We start from the raw sequence: 19,106 nt of genomic DNA, 5'->3' as shown, positions 1-19,106 counted from the left end.
GATAGCAAAATTCATTTTTGCTGCGAGTGCAAATCTTAAAAAACTACTTTTTCTCACACCAGTGACCAGTTAAGTTTCACAAAACCAGTGAGCAAATTTCAATGTTGCTCACTGGTTTTAGGCAGCAAAGGCGCCCTGTTTGAGCTAGAGAGGTGAAAAAAATATTTAGCATCAGAAATCGTGCGAGATTTTTTCACTGTCTGGATAGTTTTTTACCACAGACTAGTTTTTTACCATACAAAATCTTCCATTCACAAGTTGCCCAAAATTGTAAATTGTAATGCCTGTTTGGTCTATGGTTTATCGGAGTTTATCTGTATTACTTTACTCTATGGTCTGTGGTTTTCAAATTTTTTTTGACTTTCGAGTTTTTTTTTCGCTCGCATGTTTCAGTTTTCACACTGACCGCAAGTTTTTTGAATTTTAAGATTGGAGGTATGAGTGCAGGTAGTTTTTATTTTGTAAATTATATTAAAGTTTACTGGTGGAAACGTTAACAATTGATAAGCAGTCCTATCAAACTGCTGTGAATAGTTTTAACACCTTAGAAACGAATCTTAAATTAGCAATATAATATTACTTGGTCAGTGGTCTTGAATTGAAGTTACTTTGGGCTTGACTCTTGAGTCCTTGTCAAGATTGAGGATTCAGGCTGGATTCAGGAATGCCTGTTTGTCTGTTGCAAGGGATTTGTGGTCGTTGGTGTTTCATTATTCTTTCGTGCCTCTTTCACCTAAAAGAATATTTTATGCGTATTGTAGCTAAATGGAAATAAATAACGAGAAGCAGGACATGGCGATGCCAGAAGACGTTGAAACTAAATATCCATTGCTTCCTTTTGAGAAACAGATATTTATCGATGTCTTTGAAAAAGATGCGCTTATAATAATTGCAAAGTAAGTAAGATTTAAGTAAGATGTTGGTATAGTAAAGTTGTATTAATAGAATGCAAGTAAGATGTAAACCTGTTTTTGCTTGCCATTATTTCTATTTTTTTTTTTGCTTCTATGCAATCTCCAATAATTTTTAGGGTTACGTACCTCAAAAAGAAATGGAACTCTTATAGGATCATTTTGTTGTCTGTCTGTCTGTCCATCTGTTGTGTCTGTCAAGAACACCTATAGGGTACTTCCCGTTGATCTAGAATCATGAAACTTGGTAGGTAGGTAGGTATTATAGCACAAATAAAGAAAAAATCCGAAACTGTAAATTTGTGGTTAGATCACAAAAAATTAGTAGGTATCAAATATTTAGTATTTTCAATTTTCAAAGAAAGATAACTACACCAAGTAGCGTATTGTATGAAAGAACTACACATACAAGTACGCTGACCTCCAATTGCTGACCTGTTTTTGAAACAACTTTATGTTTGCTATTTTGATGCTGAAAGTAGCAGTGAGCGTCATGTGAGCATACTCTGAACTAAATGTTTGTGATGAATGATGAGATATCTGTCAATATAAAGACTGTTTGACACTAAGTGACTGTCATTTTGTGTGGCACATCTCATCCAGCATACTTGTTATTGTACATTTCAGTGATCCACGACCTACTATTTAAGACTACACTGCTCAACACTAGTGAAAATCCAACTCAATGTTGGGACAATTTTTAAACTGTAATTTTAATATTAATTTCAGGGGCCTAAATTATAACACAGTTGTCACCAATTTATTATGGGTGCACAAAGATCCTGCCAATTTAGTATTCGTAATTAACAGCAATGACCATGAGGAGAAATTCTTCACAGAGAAGTTTAATTTAACTGTTTTACCCAACACTGGAGCTGAGAGGTAAACAAATTTCTCTAAAATTGGAAATGAAAAGTTTCTTAAAAAATCATTCCAAATGTAACCCTGTTTGTCTAAAATGGAAAACTAATATTTAGCTTCAAGTTGGTATCTACAAGTCTCCGGGCTTTTTACAGTCCATCTGTAACTGATATTGACATGGTACACAGATAGCTTATATAGCCCAGCCCTATTATGTAGCCCAGTTGATCAGCAAAGTTTCACCTACTGTGCCATAATTTTAATTGCTTTAATTATATATTTATACATAGATATAATGAGTACAAGTTAAATGATTTTTAATTACCTAGTAAATTTCAGGGAAAAAGCATATTTAGAAGGTGGTATATACTTTGTATCAACAAGGATTTTAGTTGTTGACCTGCTGAAAAACCGTGTCCCAGTGTCTAATATAACTGGCATTGTTGTTTTGAGGGCTCACACAGTGCTTGAATCATGCCAGGAGGCTTTTGTCTTAAGATTGTTTCGACAAAAAAATAAGGTATTTTAAAAATATAGCTACTCTAAATCTGTTAGTTGAATGCGGAAATTGTGATTATCACATTGCTATAGTCTCATATGTGATTGACTGAATATATGATTTTCTTGCTGCTTAAATGCATTGTATTGTAACCAATAGTGAGAGAACATCAATTTATCATAGTTGATTGCAATCAACACACTGTGGCTGTCAAATTATGGAGTTAGACAGCTAAAAATAATATAATTTTTAGCTGTCTTAACTCCATAATTAATATTTAAAAAAGAAGTAGGTATGTTACATACATATCTAAATTTAAGACTTAAAACTGGGACACTTGGTTTACATTTTTGTAAAGTACTATCTTTTCTATTCTCATCATCATTTTGATGTTCATCTTGCTCATTACTGAGCATGAATTATCATATATTGTGTCATGTAATTTGAACATGACACTATGGTATATCACTGATTAAAGTGTGCCAACTTGCACATTAGCATGCATTCTGCAATTTCAGTTCATTTTTCATATGATTTAATAATAATATTATTTAAAAAACAAGCCTATTGCCATCAATAAAACTTTTTTTGTTTGTATTTTATAGACTGGATTCATTAAAGCATTTTCAAATTCACCAATCTCTTTCACCTTTGGATATAATCAAGTGGAAAAAGTTATGCGAGCACTTTTTGTTACCGAGTTATTCTTGTGGCCAAGGTAAATAATATGTGTTATGTGATTATTAAATAAAAACTCTAGGCACATTGTGGGAAAGTGGAAGCCAAAGCAAATTAAACTTTATACTGAGTATCATATTTCATACTAATATTTTAAATGCGAAAGTGTGTTTGTTTGTCAACAGAGCAACAGATCAGAGTGATTTGCATACATATAGTGTGTGACACAGTTTTTATCCCAGAAAATCAAAGAGTTCCCACTGGATTTTAAAATCTAAATCCACACGGATGAAGTCTTACATCGACGTAGTTTGAAAAATTTAAGTGTACAGAATGAAGCGACTTTGTTTTATACAATGTAGAGACTAAACTAGAGATGGTAATTTTAGGTTCCATGGAGGAGTAATAAAAAGTCTAAAAAGCAGACAAGCGGAAGTCGTAGAGCTTCACGTTCGCCTCAGCAGCAACATGAGCCTCATACAGGCATGCCTGCTGGACATCATGAACTACACAGTCAAACAGCTGAAGAGCATTAACAGGACCTTGGATATGCAAGTAACTTTGTTCATCTTTTCCAAACTCAAATTCATTTTTTGGATACTTATCCATACTAAACCATCATCATCATCATCACAGAGTTCTTAACCAGTAAGCTGTCACCGTTTACTATCTACTGCTATTAATTCACACTAAAATTATAAAAGTTTGACGGTAATTTAACTTTTTTTTAAAGAGGTAATTTTATTTTAGGAAATAACCACAGAGAACTGTATCACTAAGAAGTTTCACAAAATACTACAGTCGCAGCTGGATTGTGTCTGGCATCAACTCAGCACAAGGACAAAGGAATACATCCAAGACTTGAAGGTTTTAAGAACTATGATCTTGTAAGTCATCACCAACATCAAAAGATAGATGTCCACTGCTGGACATAGGTATCTTCTAGTCACCCTGGTCTGAGAAGAGCCCACTCAAATCCAACTGGCTATTCTTTTTATTTTGACCAGTTCACAATGTTTGCAAAAAAAATTGTTTGGAAATTTTTGCAATGGAGATAGATTATACCCTGGATTAACACACAGGTTACTTTTTATCCCGGAAAATCAATGAGTTCCCACAGGATTTTTAAAAACCTACATTCACGGGAACGAAGTCGCGGGTATCAGCTAGTATCACATAAAACTTTTTCAAAACTATAGGTACAAAATACTAGTGTCTATATGTCAAAACTATTATTGAATTTGTTTGTTGGTTAAACACGGTGTTTTTTTTTAACTTGATATTCTTATTTCAGAAATCTAATCCACGATGACTCAGTGTCATTCTACGCTCTGGTGAACAAATACAGGACACCAGAGTACGCGAGGGTCAATTCAGGCTGGATACTCCTGGATTCTGCCGAGACCCTGTTTCGTTTAGCGAAAGCTAGGGTTTTTAACAGTAAAAATGGTAAATAATAATATGTAACTTTGAAAAAATCGGTCAGCAGCTATGCTGAGGCGAAGGTTGGCATTTTTTATTACATTTCTAATTTAATAAAAATTGTATTCAATTTATTACAGAGTTTGATCCAGAGCCATCACCGAAATGGAAATGTTTATGCGATTTGTTAATAGATGAAATCCCAGAAGAAGTAAAGAAAAACAAAAATGGTTCCTTAGCCAATACAAAAATACTTATCCTATGCAACGATAACAAGTCATGTAGTCAACTAAACCACTTTCTTACAATGGGGGAAAACAAATATCTATTTTATACAGCATTTAGAAGAGACCTCAATATTACTTCAGTCGCTTCTAAGTATAAAAAGTTGAATAAACCCATAAAATCAGAAGAAAAGATAAATAAAACTCAAAAAGATTTGGAAAATGAAAATGTAACTGAATTAGGGTGAGTCCATTTCAGTAAGTTGTACATGTTATATAACTTTTGTTTTAAAATAATTACAATATCCAGAATTTTTAACTTTGTTATATTACGTTAAGTATTGTAATAATCGTTTCTGTTAAAATTTAAAAGGCAATGCAATCACTACCCATGTACGAAAGTGCTTGTTAGTTTATCCTTCAATCACGCCGCAAAAGAGCCACAGGTTAACGTCATTTTGATAAAAATCAGTAGGAACAGCATTCTGAACCAGTGGTAAATTATTTTGATGATTCAAAAGCACTTGTAAAAGTTTCCTTGAATAAAAATATATTCTATTCTACTCTAAAAATGGAAAGTAATAGGCTACTTTTTACATCAGAAAAATTTAAATCCACGCAGATGAAGTGGCAGGTATCAGCTAGTGTGAATTTCTTACATGTTTCATTATATACATTACTGTGTTGCTGAGTGCTGGCCTGCCATGGGTTTTCAGTTTAAATTGTAATATGTTGATAATATGGCAGTCTAGTCATTTCTCCTGTGTTCTGTTATTTAAAAAGATAGTCATGTCACACTACTAAAGCATATTATATTACAATGTTTTATAACTTGTTATGTTATATAGTGTAGTAGATCCACACTTAGAAGATGAGGATGCAATGGATGAATTGAATAAATCCAATTATGTGTTGACTTTAACTCAAATGGCGTCGAATGACTCGGTGAAAAAATCAAAAACAATCAATGAGAGCATGTTCGAGCCTATTTCACAGGTATTTACTCCTACAGTTACATATACAGTACTGCCAGTTTTATACGTCGAGGTACCTGCGCAGAAATTTTATTTTTGCATGGCGCGAAAATTTATCAGCCAATCATAGCGCGTGTCCATCCGCTATTGGTTGTTGCCTGCGCGCCATGTTTTGTTAGCACGTGTCTTAGGTCTTTGTTGTTCTTGTATGTATATCATTGAGGTACATTCGGTTATAGTCGGCGTTAGGTTACGCTTTTCTGCGCAAACGTATATTGCCGATGCGACTTATAAAGTCGTATACTTAGAGAAGTTAGTATACCGCTCTCTCTGTTACGTTATCCCGTACAAATGATAGTGACAAAAATCTCAGTGGGCGTTAACCATTTTGCCACCGCTTAACGTGCTCTCCGAGGCACGGAGGGTCTGAAAAGACCAAATTTAGACCTCTGAAGTGAGTCTCCTCTCCAGTTACCGACTTAGGTTAACGGATTGATATGCGTTGTCACAACTTATAGGCCATACGTCCCTCACATTGGTACATTATGGAAAGAATTCTTTAAAAACATTTTTTTTTATTAATATATTTTTATTAATTTTTCAGATAGACAACTTAGATATAACTCAACTAGAAACAGAGAGGCCAATAATCTGCATACAAACATTCAAACAGAACGGCAACCACTTTTCGCTCGGTCAAACCTTGGAGGCATTACGTCCGGAGTACATTATCCTATACCACAGTGACGTGGCGGCGGTAAGGCAGATAGAGCTGTTTGAGGTTAAGAAAAAACCTGAAGAGCCTCAATCAAAGGTATCTTTTATTTAATTTTTTAGGGTTCCATATCTCAAAAAGAAAAAACGGAACTCTAATAGGATCACTTTGTTGTCTGTCCGTCTGTCCATCTGTCGTGTCTGTCAAGAAAACCTATAGGGTACTTGCCGTTGACCTAGAATCATGCAATTTGGCAGGTAGGTCTTATAGCACAAGTAAAGGAAAATATCCGAAAACTTAAAATGTGGTTCAATTTTCAAAGTAAGAACTATACCAAGTGGGGTATCATATGAAAGGGGTTTACTTGTACATTCTAAATCAGTTTTTTTTAAAAGCATACTGGGATTTATCGTGCAAAATGTCGGAAAAATATCCAAGTACGGAACCCTCGGTGTGCGAGTCTGACTCGCACTTGGCCGGTTTTTCATATTTAGTATGGAAACACCTACCTTGGGTTACATTTTTTTTAACTATATAGGCTAGCGCTTGAACACCATCACTTGAAATAATAAGTGATGATGCAGCCAAATGTGGAGCGCATCTGCCTAGAAAGTGCCTATTTACTTTTCGTTTGAAGGTAGCTAAAGAAGAAACCGACAGGGTATTCCATATTCTCATCTTCGCCCAGACCAAAGCCTATTGCACCTAGAAAGCTGAAAGCAGAATCGCAATGTTCCAAAGAAAGTTGGTATCCAACTTGTATTTAATTTTTACTCTGTTGTTAGTACCAATACTAATGAGTTTGAATACCAAAATTAGAATGGAACTTTTTTTTTTATTTATCGCTTACCAAGAATCTTTTTTTTCAGGTTTATTTCCTGATTCATGATAAAACAATCGAGGAACAATCTTACCTGACGTCATTGAGACGAGAGAAGCAAGCGTTTGAAATGCTCATACAAACGAAAAGTGTAAGTTTACACTCAAGGAAGCAAGAGTTAGTTTTTAAGGAAAAGGAAAAAGGAACATTTGTAAAATCACTTTGTCCGTCTGTTTGTCCGTCTGTCAGTCGTGTCTGTCAATAAAACTTTGAAAAAGTGAGATCTCCCACTTATAAGACCACTGCCTGCGCCAGGGAGGTCATCAATATAGTGCTCGTAAATCTTTTTGGTGGTTACATGAAGTTAAGCCTAATTTCTGCGTAAATGACTAATTTTAAGTGTCAAAACTGTGCGGGGATTCATTAGAGATTAATATAGTGTCCGACTAAACCTTCGGCTTCGGCTAAAAAACCATCTTCGGCCAAACTTCAGTCCATTTTGACTGAAAGCAAAATGGACCGAAGTTTTGGCCGAAGCCGAAGTTTTTTAGCAACGAGCACCGAAAAGGAGTTTCTCTACGTTATCAAATCAGAAATGTAGAGATAACATGTAGTCTTAAGAACCAAGCTAGTGGGCTATTGCGTAATTTCTATCTGTACAGTTAGAGATGAATATAATTTCCAGGTAATGGTAGTGCCTTCATACCAGGATGGCAAGACTGACGAGTATTTCAATTTAAACGTGGAAGAAGAAGATGATGACCCAGTAGACACTAGAAAAGCAGGTATGCACCTAAATATACATATTATTATACTATTCAATTTATGCATTGACCGCTTTTTAGAATCAGGCTGACAGTACATGGCAGGAAATTTTGCACATTGAACTTTAGAAAGAGATACTTAACAGTTTCGTAGACCGCCGTCTCTATTGTTGAGACCGAAAATGTCACATAGGTACGAGTGACAGAGATGACGCTATAAATCGATGGTATACAAAGCCAAAATCTCTTTTTAGGATTCTGTACCCCAAAGGGTGCCAACGGGAACCTATTACTAACCCTCCGCTGTCCGTCGGTCTGTCAGTGGGCTGTACCTATCTCATGAACCGTAATTAGGTAGTCAGTTGCAATGTTCACAGAATGTGTATTTCTATTGTCGTTATAACAATAAATAAAAACTTCAAAGTTCAAAACAGTTGCCATGAAAATTATAATGTTATTTCTTATCCTATGGTACGGAACTCTTCGTGACCAAGTCTGAATTACACATGACTAATTTTATATTATTATTATTTTTTTTATATTTCCTATAGGTAAGCGCTTGACCACAATCACACCTGATGGAAAGTGATGATGTGGTCTAAGATGGGACGCGTTTACCTAGAAGGTGCCTATTATTAAAGTGCGATGTGCAATATTTCCTGGCGGGTACCCTACGTTACTATGATTACGTTATAGGTGGGCAAGTCAAACGTACGAAAGAGAAGCCGGTGGTGATCGTAGACATGAGGGAGTTCCGCTCCGACCTGCCTGCTCTGTTGCACAAGAAAGGCATCAACATCGAACCCGTCACCATCGCTGTGAGACATGATCCATACTAATAAAAGTACTGTGAATGCGAAATATATCTGTCTGTCTGTAGCTTTTCACGGCATAATCAAAAACTATTATGCATGAAAATCAATAAAAAAACAATTCTAGAATGTACAGGTAAAGCCCTTTCATATGATACCCCATTTGTTATAGTTATCTTACTTAGAAATTACTAAATTATTATTTGTTCATGAACATTTTGAGTTTTTTGTTTTGTGATGTAACCACAAATTGACAGTTTTCGGATTTTTACTTTACTTGTCCTATAACACCTACCCACCTGCCTCATGATTCTAGGTCAAAGGGAAGCATCTTATAGGTTTTCTTGACAGACACGATAGACAACGAAGTGATCCTGTGAGGGTTTCGTTTTTCGTTTTGAGATACGGAACCCTAAAAATGGCGCAAATGTTTGTGCGTCGGAGAATGGACATGGCCTTGTTTCAGATCGGCGACTACATTCTCACGCCGGACATCTGCGTGGAGCGCAAGTCTATATCGGATCTCATCGGCTCGCTCAACTCCGGCCGGCTGTTTGCGCAGAGTACGCAGATGTGCCGCAACTACGCGCGCCCCATCCTGCTCATCGAGTTCGACCAGACCAAGCCCTTCAACTTGCAGGTACCACAGCCTAAAGAGATGCATTGAACAGTCCGTCGACGAAAACGTCTGGACAGAACGGTCCTACGGAGCGTTAGGAGCAAGATGAGAAGGATTATGTCACCGACCCGAAGTCCGACCAGACCAGAAGTCGGTAGAGCAAACTTTAATTATATAGTACGACCGTAAAACCGGCTCGTCTGCAAACATCAAGGGCGATGTCTCACTTTATGTATTTACGGTGTTAAGTATAGAGGCTGTACGTCGCAGACAGACGCGACGGCGTTCGAGATTTAGAACTTTTTTTTTACTCAGATACAAGTTAGCCCTTGACTACAATCTCACTTGGTGGTAAGTGATGATGCAGTCTAAGATGGAATCGGGCTAACCTGGAAGGGGTATGGCAGCTTTTTTTTTATTAAACCCATACCCCTTTTGTTTCTACACGGCATCGTACTAGAACGATTAATCACTTGGCGGCACGGCTTTGCCGGTAGGGTGGTAACTAGCCACGGCCGAAGCCTCCCACCAGACCAGACCAGAAATTTAGAAATTATAAAATTCCAAACATCTGCCGGGAATCGAACCCGGGAGCTCCCACTAATAAGACCACTGCGCCAGGGAGGTCGTCGAACTTGGTGTTTAAGATGATATGAGATGATTTTCGAAATATTTTATAATATGTTTATTAGGATGTAGAACAAAGATATTTATTTCTATTGGAAGGTGAAATATTCATTTTAATTTTTAATTTGCAGGGTAGCTTTGTGGTGTCGACGGACATATCTGGTGCAGACATTCAGCAGAAACTGCAACTCTTAACAATACATTTTCCCAGATTAAAACTAGTTTGGTCCCCGAGTCCTTATGCTACAGCAGAACTGTTTTATGAACTGAAAGTAAGTTATCATCTATATTCTATACTAATATCATATTATAGAGGTAAAATTTGTTACTTTATGTGAATGTAGGGGCAATCTGGATTCAACAAAATTGTTTCACTGATAGTTATATTGTAATCCCTGAGTGCTTTAGGCTATAAATATAAGAACAAGTGGACGAAGTTATGGCCATCAGCTTGCTATTTTTTAATAAGTTTAAAAAATAATATGCTATACATTTTACAGCAAGGAAAAAATAATCCCAATGTCGAAGAAGCATTAGCGCTCAGTGGCGAAAACACTGCAGACGACATGAACTATGAACGGTATAACATTTTGATTCATGACTTCGTGCAAAAACTCCCTGGAGTCACTTCCAAGAACATCACGAGGCTGATGAATAGAGGCATTTCGCTGGACCATCTAATAACGCTCACTGAGGTATGTAATTATCATACTAACTCTGATAAGACTGCTCATGGCTAAGCTGCAGACGGTATGGTCTATGGTAGTTGTTATAGTGGTGTTGCTAACTAGTCTGACGGAAGTTTTATCTAATCAGCTATCTCCACAACCTTCAGTCGAAGCCGAAGGTTTAATTACCCTTTGGCAACGTTGTTGTGAGCCTCGCCTCCCGCGCGTCGCCTCTTCCATTGCACCCTAAAGCATTCGTAACAGTCCGTTCAATTTTGGTGCTTGCTAGAAACCTACATCGTCTCAATTTGGCCATTTGGGGTTCTTTTTACCCGACTGCGGCAAAACGCAAAAGTAGAGTTGCTGTTATGTGCTTAACTTGTATGTATGTCCGCTCGTAACTACTCAACGGCTCAACCGATTTTGATAAATAGTACGTCATTGGACATTTGGATTACGACGAATGTCATTGGGTACATACAATTCTAAAATCAAAATGGCGGATTTTATCCGCTTGAAGTGTGGACTGAAAAAGATGCACTGAAAACGGCAGTCCGGGTTTTTCGAATTTTTTTTAAATTATTTGTTTACTGTAGGCACTGAAATATAAACCTACCACTTAGTTGGATGAAATCCCATAAAAGATAATTGTTCTTGATTTGTCTCATTTGATTTTAGGAGCAGTTAGCAGAATTAATAGAGAACAAAAATGAAGCAGAAGCTTTGTATTCAATATTGCATGTCAAAGCTCTACCTACTGAATCAGATAAGACAAAATCATTTGGGAAGAAAAAATTTACAGGAAAGCCATACAAAAGCATGAAATAAAATGAAAGTTAATTTTTAAAATATTTATTTATTAATAATTTCTTGCAGACAGACACAATACTAAAACTACAGATGAGTTATAATTTGTCAATCCTTGTAATGTCAGCACAAGCTGAGCAGCAAAATGCTTGAGCAGTTTCAATAATAAAATGATAAGGAACTAAATCACAACTGAAATCGAGTTCAAAATAGAGTGCAACTTGTAAGAGATTATTCCTTGTGGATTTTCTTTGTGGATCATTTTTTTAATATTTTTGCTGCTCAGTGTGCTAACAGTAAATTGTAACTTACGAAATAATAGTTAATTTGTGAATAAATTATGGAGTCAATAAAAAAAACTGAATGTCATCCTGGAGTTTTATTCAATATATATTATACAAGGCAACTTAGCTCCATGGACCTAGAACAATAATAATTTTTTATAATGCATAAATTTTGAGAAAGCACTCGCCATATTTCCTCTATGGGTCAACTGGCATGTCGAAAGCATGGTTTCATGCTTTTGACATGACAGCTGACACATATGGCGAGTCCTTTCTCATTACATTCGTAATGGATTAGCAGCCTGACCAGCAATACAACTTCCTCTGGGGGCGCCACTAGTATAATATTGTGGTCTATTATAGAGTCACTAAGTAGATTAATATGGTCTTGTATAAATTAACTCCATAAGTTTTCCGCAATATAGCGAGGTAAATTATTTTTTGATCAGGCTTTAATTAAAAAATTCTATTTGCAACATCAAAAATTCTTTAAAAACGGGTTCAATGTTATTGCATGAAACAATGAAAATTGATAAATATAATATAGGCTATACTTCAGTAAACCAAGAATGAAACGGCTCAGTAATGACTGTTGTATGGAAATACATCGAATGACACTTAATTAAAATGATGACCATGGCTTCGCCCGCGTGATGGATTTATACTTATAAATTACTTGTAATTTATAATATATGTATACTTATAAATTATTGATATTGAAGGTACCTATTACCAAGTAAAACTTTGTCGTTGACCTCGAGGACCCAGCTCCTCAACCCTGATGCTGTAAGGAATTGCATTCCTAAATCCTGGTGATCCCATTGGATGAAGAATTTTTAAAAAAATGTCCGTTTAAATGTTTTTACGAAAGGTATAGAGATATCTTGCATCCAGAAGACAGTATTATGGATAGGCTACTTTTGTCTTGGACAATCAAGTCAAAAAAAGTTCCCACGGGATTTTTAAAAACCTAAATCCACGCGGGTGAAGCTGCCGGCATCTAGTTAATTAATATAATTTTCAATTTATCCATATGAAAATGTCTAAATAGTATGTTTATATATAATGCTATGTAGTAAAAGGAAAGCAGTCTGGATCTGACTATGTCTCATATTATAGTCATATCTGATAATATTATGTGACAACACAAGTTTTTCTTAAACTTAAAATAACAATAAATAAACTAGGCTAAATGTAACATTTATCATTCTGTCGCTTTTATAATCAGTCTCATGTTTAGAAAAACAAATCAAATACGAGTATGTAGGTATATAACAGGGTGTTACTTTGTCTAGTCTGTAAAGTGCTGATACTTAATATACGGCTATCAGTAATTTTATTACTTAAACAATTGTAGTTGAGCCATTACAAACATACGAATTGAGTATTAAATCATTAAGACCTCAGGGTTGTGAGAATGCTGCAGAAGTCGCTATCGATAAAGGGATGGGCACAGGTAGCTAGAGCGACGACGCGGTATTTCCTTAACCTCTCCCTCGCTCTTAATAACCTGTTATCAACTATATCCTTCTTTTTACTGTTACACACAACACCAGAGCCTCAGGCGCCAGTTTCATAAGGCCTGTAAGTGCGAGCGAGAGGACCGATAATAGTAGATCATTTAACATGGGGGTAATGTCTTACGTCACGGGTGCTGAGATAAATCCGCACCGTAACGAGGACATTAGAGTGACTCCCGACCGTAGCGAGAGTGTTGCATCTAGAATTTTGAGTGAAGCGCGGGGTTTAGGGGCGCCCAGGACAAAAACAGCATTACCCCGCGTTCAATACTCCAATTTTCACATATCGCGAGACAAAAAAAAATCAAAATCTTTGTATGCTCAAATAGGTATTACCTATGTGTCTTTAGAAATTTCTGGGAGCATAATATCGTTTATTACACTTTGAGCATTAAAAGTTTCTGGACTTTTTCTGCTGCCATCATCGTCGCTATTAGACATTTTAATGTCAAGTTAAATAAATAATTAATTTCAATAACACCACAATAATATAACGTTGCGCACATAAGTTTTGGAGGGAATTTTCAAGTCTTTACTCTATGGTTCGTGTTTCTGTGAAAGAGACGCCATTACTCGTCAAAGCGAGATAGAAAATTTAAATCTCGCGAGTGAGAGGGACGTCATCATACGAAACGAGACAGAGCAGCATAGACTAAAACTTCCTTGGAAGCTACATTACATCCTTTAAGATGTAATGGGTTTCAGTACAACATTACAACCCCGCTAAGTCATAGGAATGTGACATACTTTACCTTTAGATAACAGGTCTGTAACGGAAACGTTTAAGTGCGGAAACCAGCCCAGAGAGAGAAGAAGAACAGGTCTATAATAAGGCATTGTCGAGGGTCTGGTGCAAAAAACTGATTTATGACACAGTTCGCACGTTTGTAATGGCTCAACATAGGATACATAATATTATGTCATATACTTTTATGTACACAAGTGCTTCTGTTAGCGACCAAGAGTAAATCACAGGAAGTTGATGAATTAGGAAGCAAAGTAGGTGATTACTGTTACCACCACAAGTATTGTGCAGATTACCAGTAAGGTAGTAAGGGGTCACTCACGATACTGGTGGTTCTTATCCGTCAGTGGGACGTAGATTACGCTCATTAGCTTCTTTACTGTGGTGGTACCATCCAGTGCCTTATCCACCTAAAATAATTAAAATAATAATATAATATATAATAATAATAATTAAAATAATTAAAAATTACAAAGTTAGTAACGAATTGTAGCTCAATCAATCGTAGGCTGAGATCTATACACACACTTGTACTTGACACTGTTAAAACGAGACAGCATTATACAACTGGCATAAATTTGTCTCGTTTTAACTTAAACTTAAGTCTAAGCAAAATCAAAGTGCGCTCTATAGATTTCAACTGTAGATAGCCATATATTGTGCTCGAGTCCCGCTAAGGGAAGTTTCCCTAGCACGCTCCCCAAACAAACGTGGTTTAGTTCTTATTTGTATTCGACAATGTTGTAGATACATTCGAGAAATATCATGTTTAAAAGCTGCCTTCATCTGTCTACAGTGTATTTTATACCTATCTGTGCCTTTAATGAGTGAATCACTGGTTTAGCTGTGGAAAATAGATAGGCACACTTTTATGTCTGTACCAACTATTTAGGTTTTTTTTATTTATTCAGATACAAGTTAGCCCTTGACTGCAATCTCACCTGGTGGTAAGTGATAATGCAGTCTAAGATGGAAGCGGGCTAACCTGGAAGGAGTATGACAGTTATTATTAAACCCTTTGGTGCCTACACAGCATCATATTTGAATGCTAAATCGCTTGGCGGCACGGCTTTGCCGGTAGGGTGGTAATTAGCCAAGGCCTTAGCCTACCACCAGATGGGACCAGTGATTTTGAAATTTAAAAAATTCTAAACCCTTCCGGGAATCAAACCCAGGTCCTCCCACTAATAGACCACTGCGCCAGGGAGATTGTCAAAATCTAGTGAGGATAAACATCTTACTTGTGTGAGATGCTGTTCACCTCCTTCTGGGCCCACAGGAACAATGAGTCTACCACCAGGCTTCAGTTGCTCGACAAGCTGCAAATAAAGTACATTTTATGCAATGTGTTTAATAACCCTATTCAAATGACAATAGGCAGTTTTATTATCTACTAATTTCACACATTTTTAGGGTTCCATACTTCAAAAGGAAAAAAAGAACCCTTATAGGATCACTTAGGTGTCTGTCTGTCAGGAAAACTTATAGGTACTTCCCGTGGATCTAAACTTCATCAAAGGCAGGTAGGTAGGTCTTATAGTATAAGTAAAGAAAAAAAACCGAAACTTAACTCAGACTAATAGTCAGATAAATAGTCTTAATGACTTTATAACAATGTAACTATACTTACAGCCTGGGGTAAGGTAGGAGCAGCCGCTCCAACGTGAATTGCATTGTAGGGAGCTTCATCAGGGTAGCCTTGACGTCCATCGCCAACTAAAAATAATCATATACTTAACAAGTTTTTCCAGATAATTCCAGAAGTCTCAACTTTGTATAGAATAGAAACCCAATTTTTTTAAAGTAAAGGCAAACCAAATATTAAACTAGAATAACTTTTAGGTTATAAGGAAATTTTGAAGTTAAACTATTTTAGGTGAATTGAGCGATTCTAGGAAGGGTAAAAACTTTCACATCAGTTTTCACTTCTGTGGGCAGTTTCTACTAAATGCCAATTTATATTACTAATAAGTTTGTTATAGAGATTATCAAATAACTTACCAACAAGTTTAACTCTTTCCGAGGTCAGTAAGTCTGGATTATCAGCCTTAATGTTTTTGGTTGCCAGTGTCACTAGCTCTGATATATGTTCCACACCAATCACCCTCCCAGTCTCTCCCAGCATGAAAGCCATGCAAGCTGTTAAGTAACCTGATCCAGAACCAACATCCAGGGCCTTCTCACCAGGAATTAATTGTTTTCTTAATCTCTCCAGTGCATGAGCATGCTAAAAAAGGCAGTTTTTTAAAGTTTTATCAGAATATGTATCACCTTCATTTACAAACAAACTTCCTGAACGAAATATTTTGTGAAGCTTACATTTATTTCTAACTAATTTTGCTAACTTTGTTTTTATCAATCAATCCTGAACTTTAATCAACATCCACAGAGATGAAGTCATTTTATCATCATCATCAGCATCATCTTGTTATTTTATAATAAGTTATAAGTTTTTAGTTAGATGGTTACCTATGTTAGATATAGTCTAATCGTAACATTAGATTACAATTAAACTTCAGAACAGAGATAATTTCAAGTTTTTTACAAAGTCCAAATTTGATGAAACAAAATTGATGTCCATATACTTATCAACACAAAAATAAAATATAGATGAGCCATGCCTTTGCCCATGTTGATTTAGGTTTTTCAAAAACTTGTTGAAATTCATTGACTATCCTGGATAAAAAGATATCAAACTATCTCTGTACAAAATTTCATCAAAATTGGTTAGACGGTTGAACCGTGAACATCTAGCAGACAGACAGATAACTTTCACATTTTCACACATTCAATATTGGCATGGATTGAGTCTATACATTTTCATCAGTTGTGTCAAGACCGGGAAGACCCTGAGATACAAAAAAAGTGTAAAAGTTTAACCATATGTGGAGCACTGATTGTGGCAGAATATCCAATTGATTGTGGGGAGTCCTGATATGGAGCATGTGGACAGTAATTATTTCTGTCAACGGCTAGCATTGCATTCGCCACAGCATCCGTTTTTATGATGCCATTTGCTGAAATATAAAAATTGTACAACAGGTTTATGAAAATGCAATAAATTTTTTATGAATTCTGTATCAATAAATAAGGTTTTTTATATATACCTACAGTAATTATAAAATAAACAAATATATTATCTCTGTATATATATGAATGAATTCTTACACAACCACATCACTCTCTTATCTCAATAATTTTTTGAAGTGTAGAGTCAAGAGTGTAGATAAAAGGAGAAACTGACTGACTACATAAATGAAAATATTTCTATTTACCTCTCAGATTGCGAACCAAATCGGCGTTGTTTATTCCGTGGCTTCTCCACGCCATACTCGCTAAAACTAAAATGCCTAAAGAAATAGAAACCTTACTCCATGGAAACCCTATTTTCGTATTTTGTTGAATAATCGGCAGAAGAAAATCTGGTGAAAAAATAATATTATTTGACATTTGATGATGTTTTGGTGGTTTTGGTTTGAACCAAAGAGTTATTTATTTGTTGTTGTTGTTGTTTATTTTAGTGGCTTTTTGTTGTGCCACACAGCACAATTCACTTCGCCAAAGACGCGTTGTTTGGAGAAAACACAAAGGAGGTTGAACGGTTTATTTACATCCAAGTCTTTTCTGGACAATCCCAGTCCGATTTGTGGTAGGTAACTGGACTAGATGGGTTATGATGTTAGTAAATAACCTACAACAACACAAAAAAAAATATTATGTACATGTACTTACATAAACAATAATATATACAGAATATTTTAAACTTAATAGATTAATTTACAATTTTATTTTGTTAGACTTAATATATTTACACAAAAATTTTACATAGGGACTAAACACAAACATTAAGAGACATTCAACACTTAGGGGACGAGGGATCTTAGGAGGGAGAACATCATAAAGTTTATATACAAGTCTTGGACAGGAAAAGAGGATATGGGAGGGTGACCCTTCATCCAAACCGCATTCGCACAAAGAGTGATCTCTAATTCTCAGTTTGGCCAAATGGACTGGAGTGCAAGAGTGCCCAATACGTAACCGGGTGATAGTTGAAGCAACCCAACGAACCATATTTTGATGAAAAAAGAACCACGGTCTTCGAGGAATTTCAGATTGCAAAGAAGCATAATATTTACCTTTAACCGATTTTGATTCAATCCACAATGTGTTCCAAGAATTAATAAGGTCAGTTTTTGCAAGAGCACACAGATCCTGGGAGTGATTTTTAAAATATGTTAGAGAACCTGATTCAGTGGCGAGCTTTGCATAGGAGTCTGCACTCTCATTACCTTTTATACCAGAGTGACCTGGGATCCATGCCAATGTAACAGAGAGACCTTTTTGATGACAGGAGTATAGAGTTTCTTTGATTTTAAAGATGATGGAGATCAGAGCTTTACTACGGAAGGGATTTCCTTTAAGTGCTTGCAGGCAACTTAAAGAGTCTGTCAGTATAATTGATTGTTGTACGTTATGGGACTCTATAAAAAGGGTAGCTTCTAATATAGCAATAGACTCTCCTGTAAATACCGATGTTTCAGGGGGGCATTTGTATTGAAGGACTATCTTGTATTTTGGAATCCAGCAGGCAGCACCAACACAACCATTGTTGGATAACTTGGAGGCATCTGTATATATTGCTAAGGAATCGGACCAGTTGTTTTGAAGTATTTCATTAAATTTTGCATTTGCCTCACTTGTGTCTTTATGAAGACCTAGACTGGCAATCGGTGAGTTATATGTTAACCCTGCAAATGAGGAGGAGAACAAGGGGAGTTTGGGAGAAGAGTAGAGTGGATGTGGGAGTTGAGTATATTTGACAAAACTTTTTAAAAGGCATGGACGGGTATGGTTTGGCCTTAAGACGGAGGAAAGCTTATGAAGCTTGTCCAATAAAGGATGGGAAGAGAGTTGTAATACTTTACAGATAAAGCGATCACTGAGATATTGAGCCCGTAGAAGTCTAGGAGGGTCAACACATTCAACTTGCAATACATTGGTGGGAGAAGATTTCATGGCCCCAAGAATGAGCCTTAGGCATTTATATTGAATTTTATTTAATTTTTCTGAAGCCGACTTATTTATAGGGTCTAAAATAAATAATCCATAGTCCATATGACTACGGATTATGGCGTTATATAATAACTTTTGGGTGT

The 19,106-nt window shown here is 36.1% G+C and overlaps 2 protein-coding genes and 1 long non-coding RNA gene across 7 annotated transcripts; 2 read left to right on the top strand and 1 right to left on the bottom strand.

The window, feature by feature from the left end:
* The first annotated feature begins 367 nt into the window (after nt 1–367).
* Nucleotides 368–11,770, top strand: LOC123869534 (DNA repair endonuclease XPF). Of its 4 annotated transcripts, none has more exons than XM_045912510.1 (18): nt 368–447; nt 762–896; nt 1,641–1,793; nt 2,112–2,292; nt 2,877–2,989; nt 3,339–3,504; nt 3,700–3,836; nt 4,244–4,398; nt 4,512–4,839; nt 5,444–5,591; nt 6,174–6,383; nt 7,154–7,255; nt 7,790–7,889; nt 8,565–8,686; nt 9,147–9,320; nt 10,058–10,198; nt 10,427–10,621; nt 11,273–11,770. In XM_045912510.1, exons 2-18 carry the CDS (start codon nt 766–768, stop codon nt 11,420–11,422), a joined length of 2,706 nt encoding a protein of 901 aa, XP_045768466.1. In that variant the 5' UTR covers nt 368–447; nt 762–765; the 3' UTR covers nt 11,423–11,770. The 4 variants fall into 4 exon arrangements, with proteins under 4 accessions (XP_045768466.1, XP_045768467.1, XP_045768465.1 ...); XM_045912511.1 differs by having other exon boundaries at nt 373–435; XM_045912509.1 differs by lacking the exon at nt 368–447 and having other exon boundaries at nt 679–896.
* LOC123869573 (protein-L-isoaspartate(D-aspartate) O-methyltransferase) lies at nt 11,431–17,445 on the bottom strand. Of its 2 annotated transcripts, none has more exons than XM_045912560.1 (7): nt 17,226–17,445; nt 16,831–16,967; nt 15,952–16,177; nt 15,581–15,666; nt 15,192–15,269; nt 14,247–14,360; nt 11,431–11,822 (listed from the first exon to the last, which is right to left on the bottom strand). In XM_045912560.1, exons 1-6 carry the CDS (start codon nt 17,398–17,400, stop codon nt 14,265–14,267), a joined length of 798 nt encoding a protein of 265 aa, XP_045768516.1. In that variant the 5' UTR covers nt 17,401–17,445; the 3' UTR covers nt 11,431–11,822; nt 14,247–14,264. The 2 variants fall into 2 exon arrangements, with proteins under 2 accessions (XP_045768516.1, XP_045768515.1); XM_045912559.1 differs by having other exon boundaries at nt 14,273–14,360.
* On the top strand, nt 12,428–14,266 carry LOC123869592. Its single transcript, XR_006796919.1, has 3 exons — nt 12,428–13,038; nt 13,396–13,398; nt 14,110–14,266. It is a non-coding gene; the product is annotated as an uncharacterized LOC123869592 (long non-coding RNA).
* Nucleotides 17,446–19,106: the final 1,661 nt, after the last annotated feature.

Source organism: Maniola jurtina, chromosome 11 (assembly GCF_905333055.1).
Source record: "Maniola jurtina chromosome 11, ilManJurt1.1, whole genome shotgun sequence".
NCBI lineage: Eukaryota > Metazoa > Arthropoda > Insecta > Lepidoptera > Nymphalidae > Maniola > Maniola jurtina.
The sequence above is the reverse complement of the archived record's forward strand: the minus strand, read 5'-3'. Positions and strand labels throughout refer to the sequence as shown.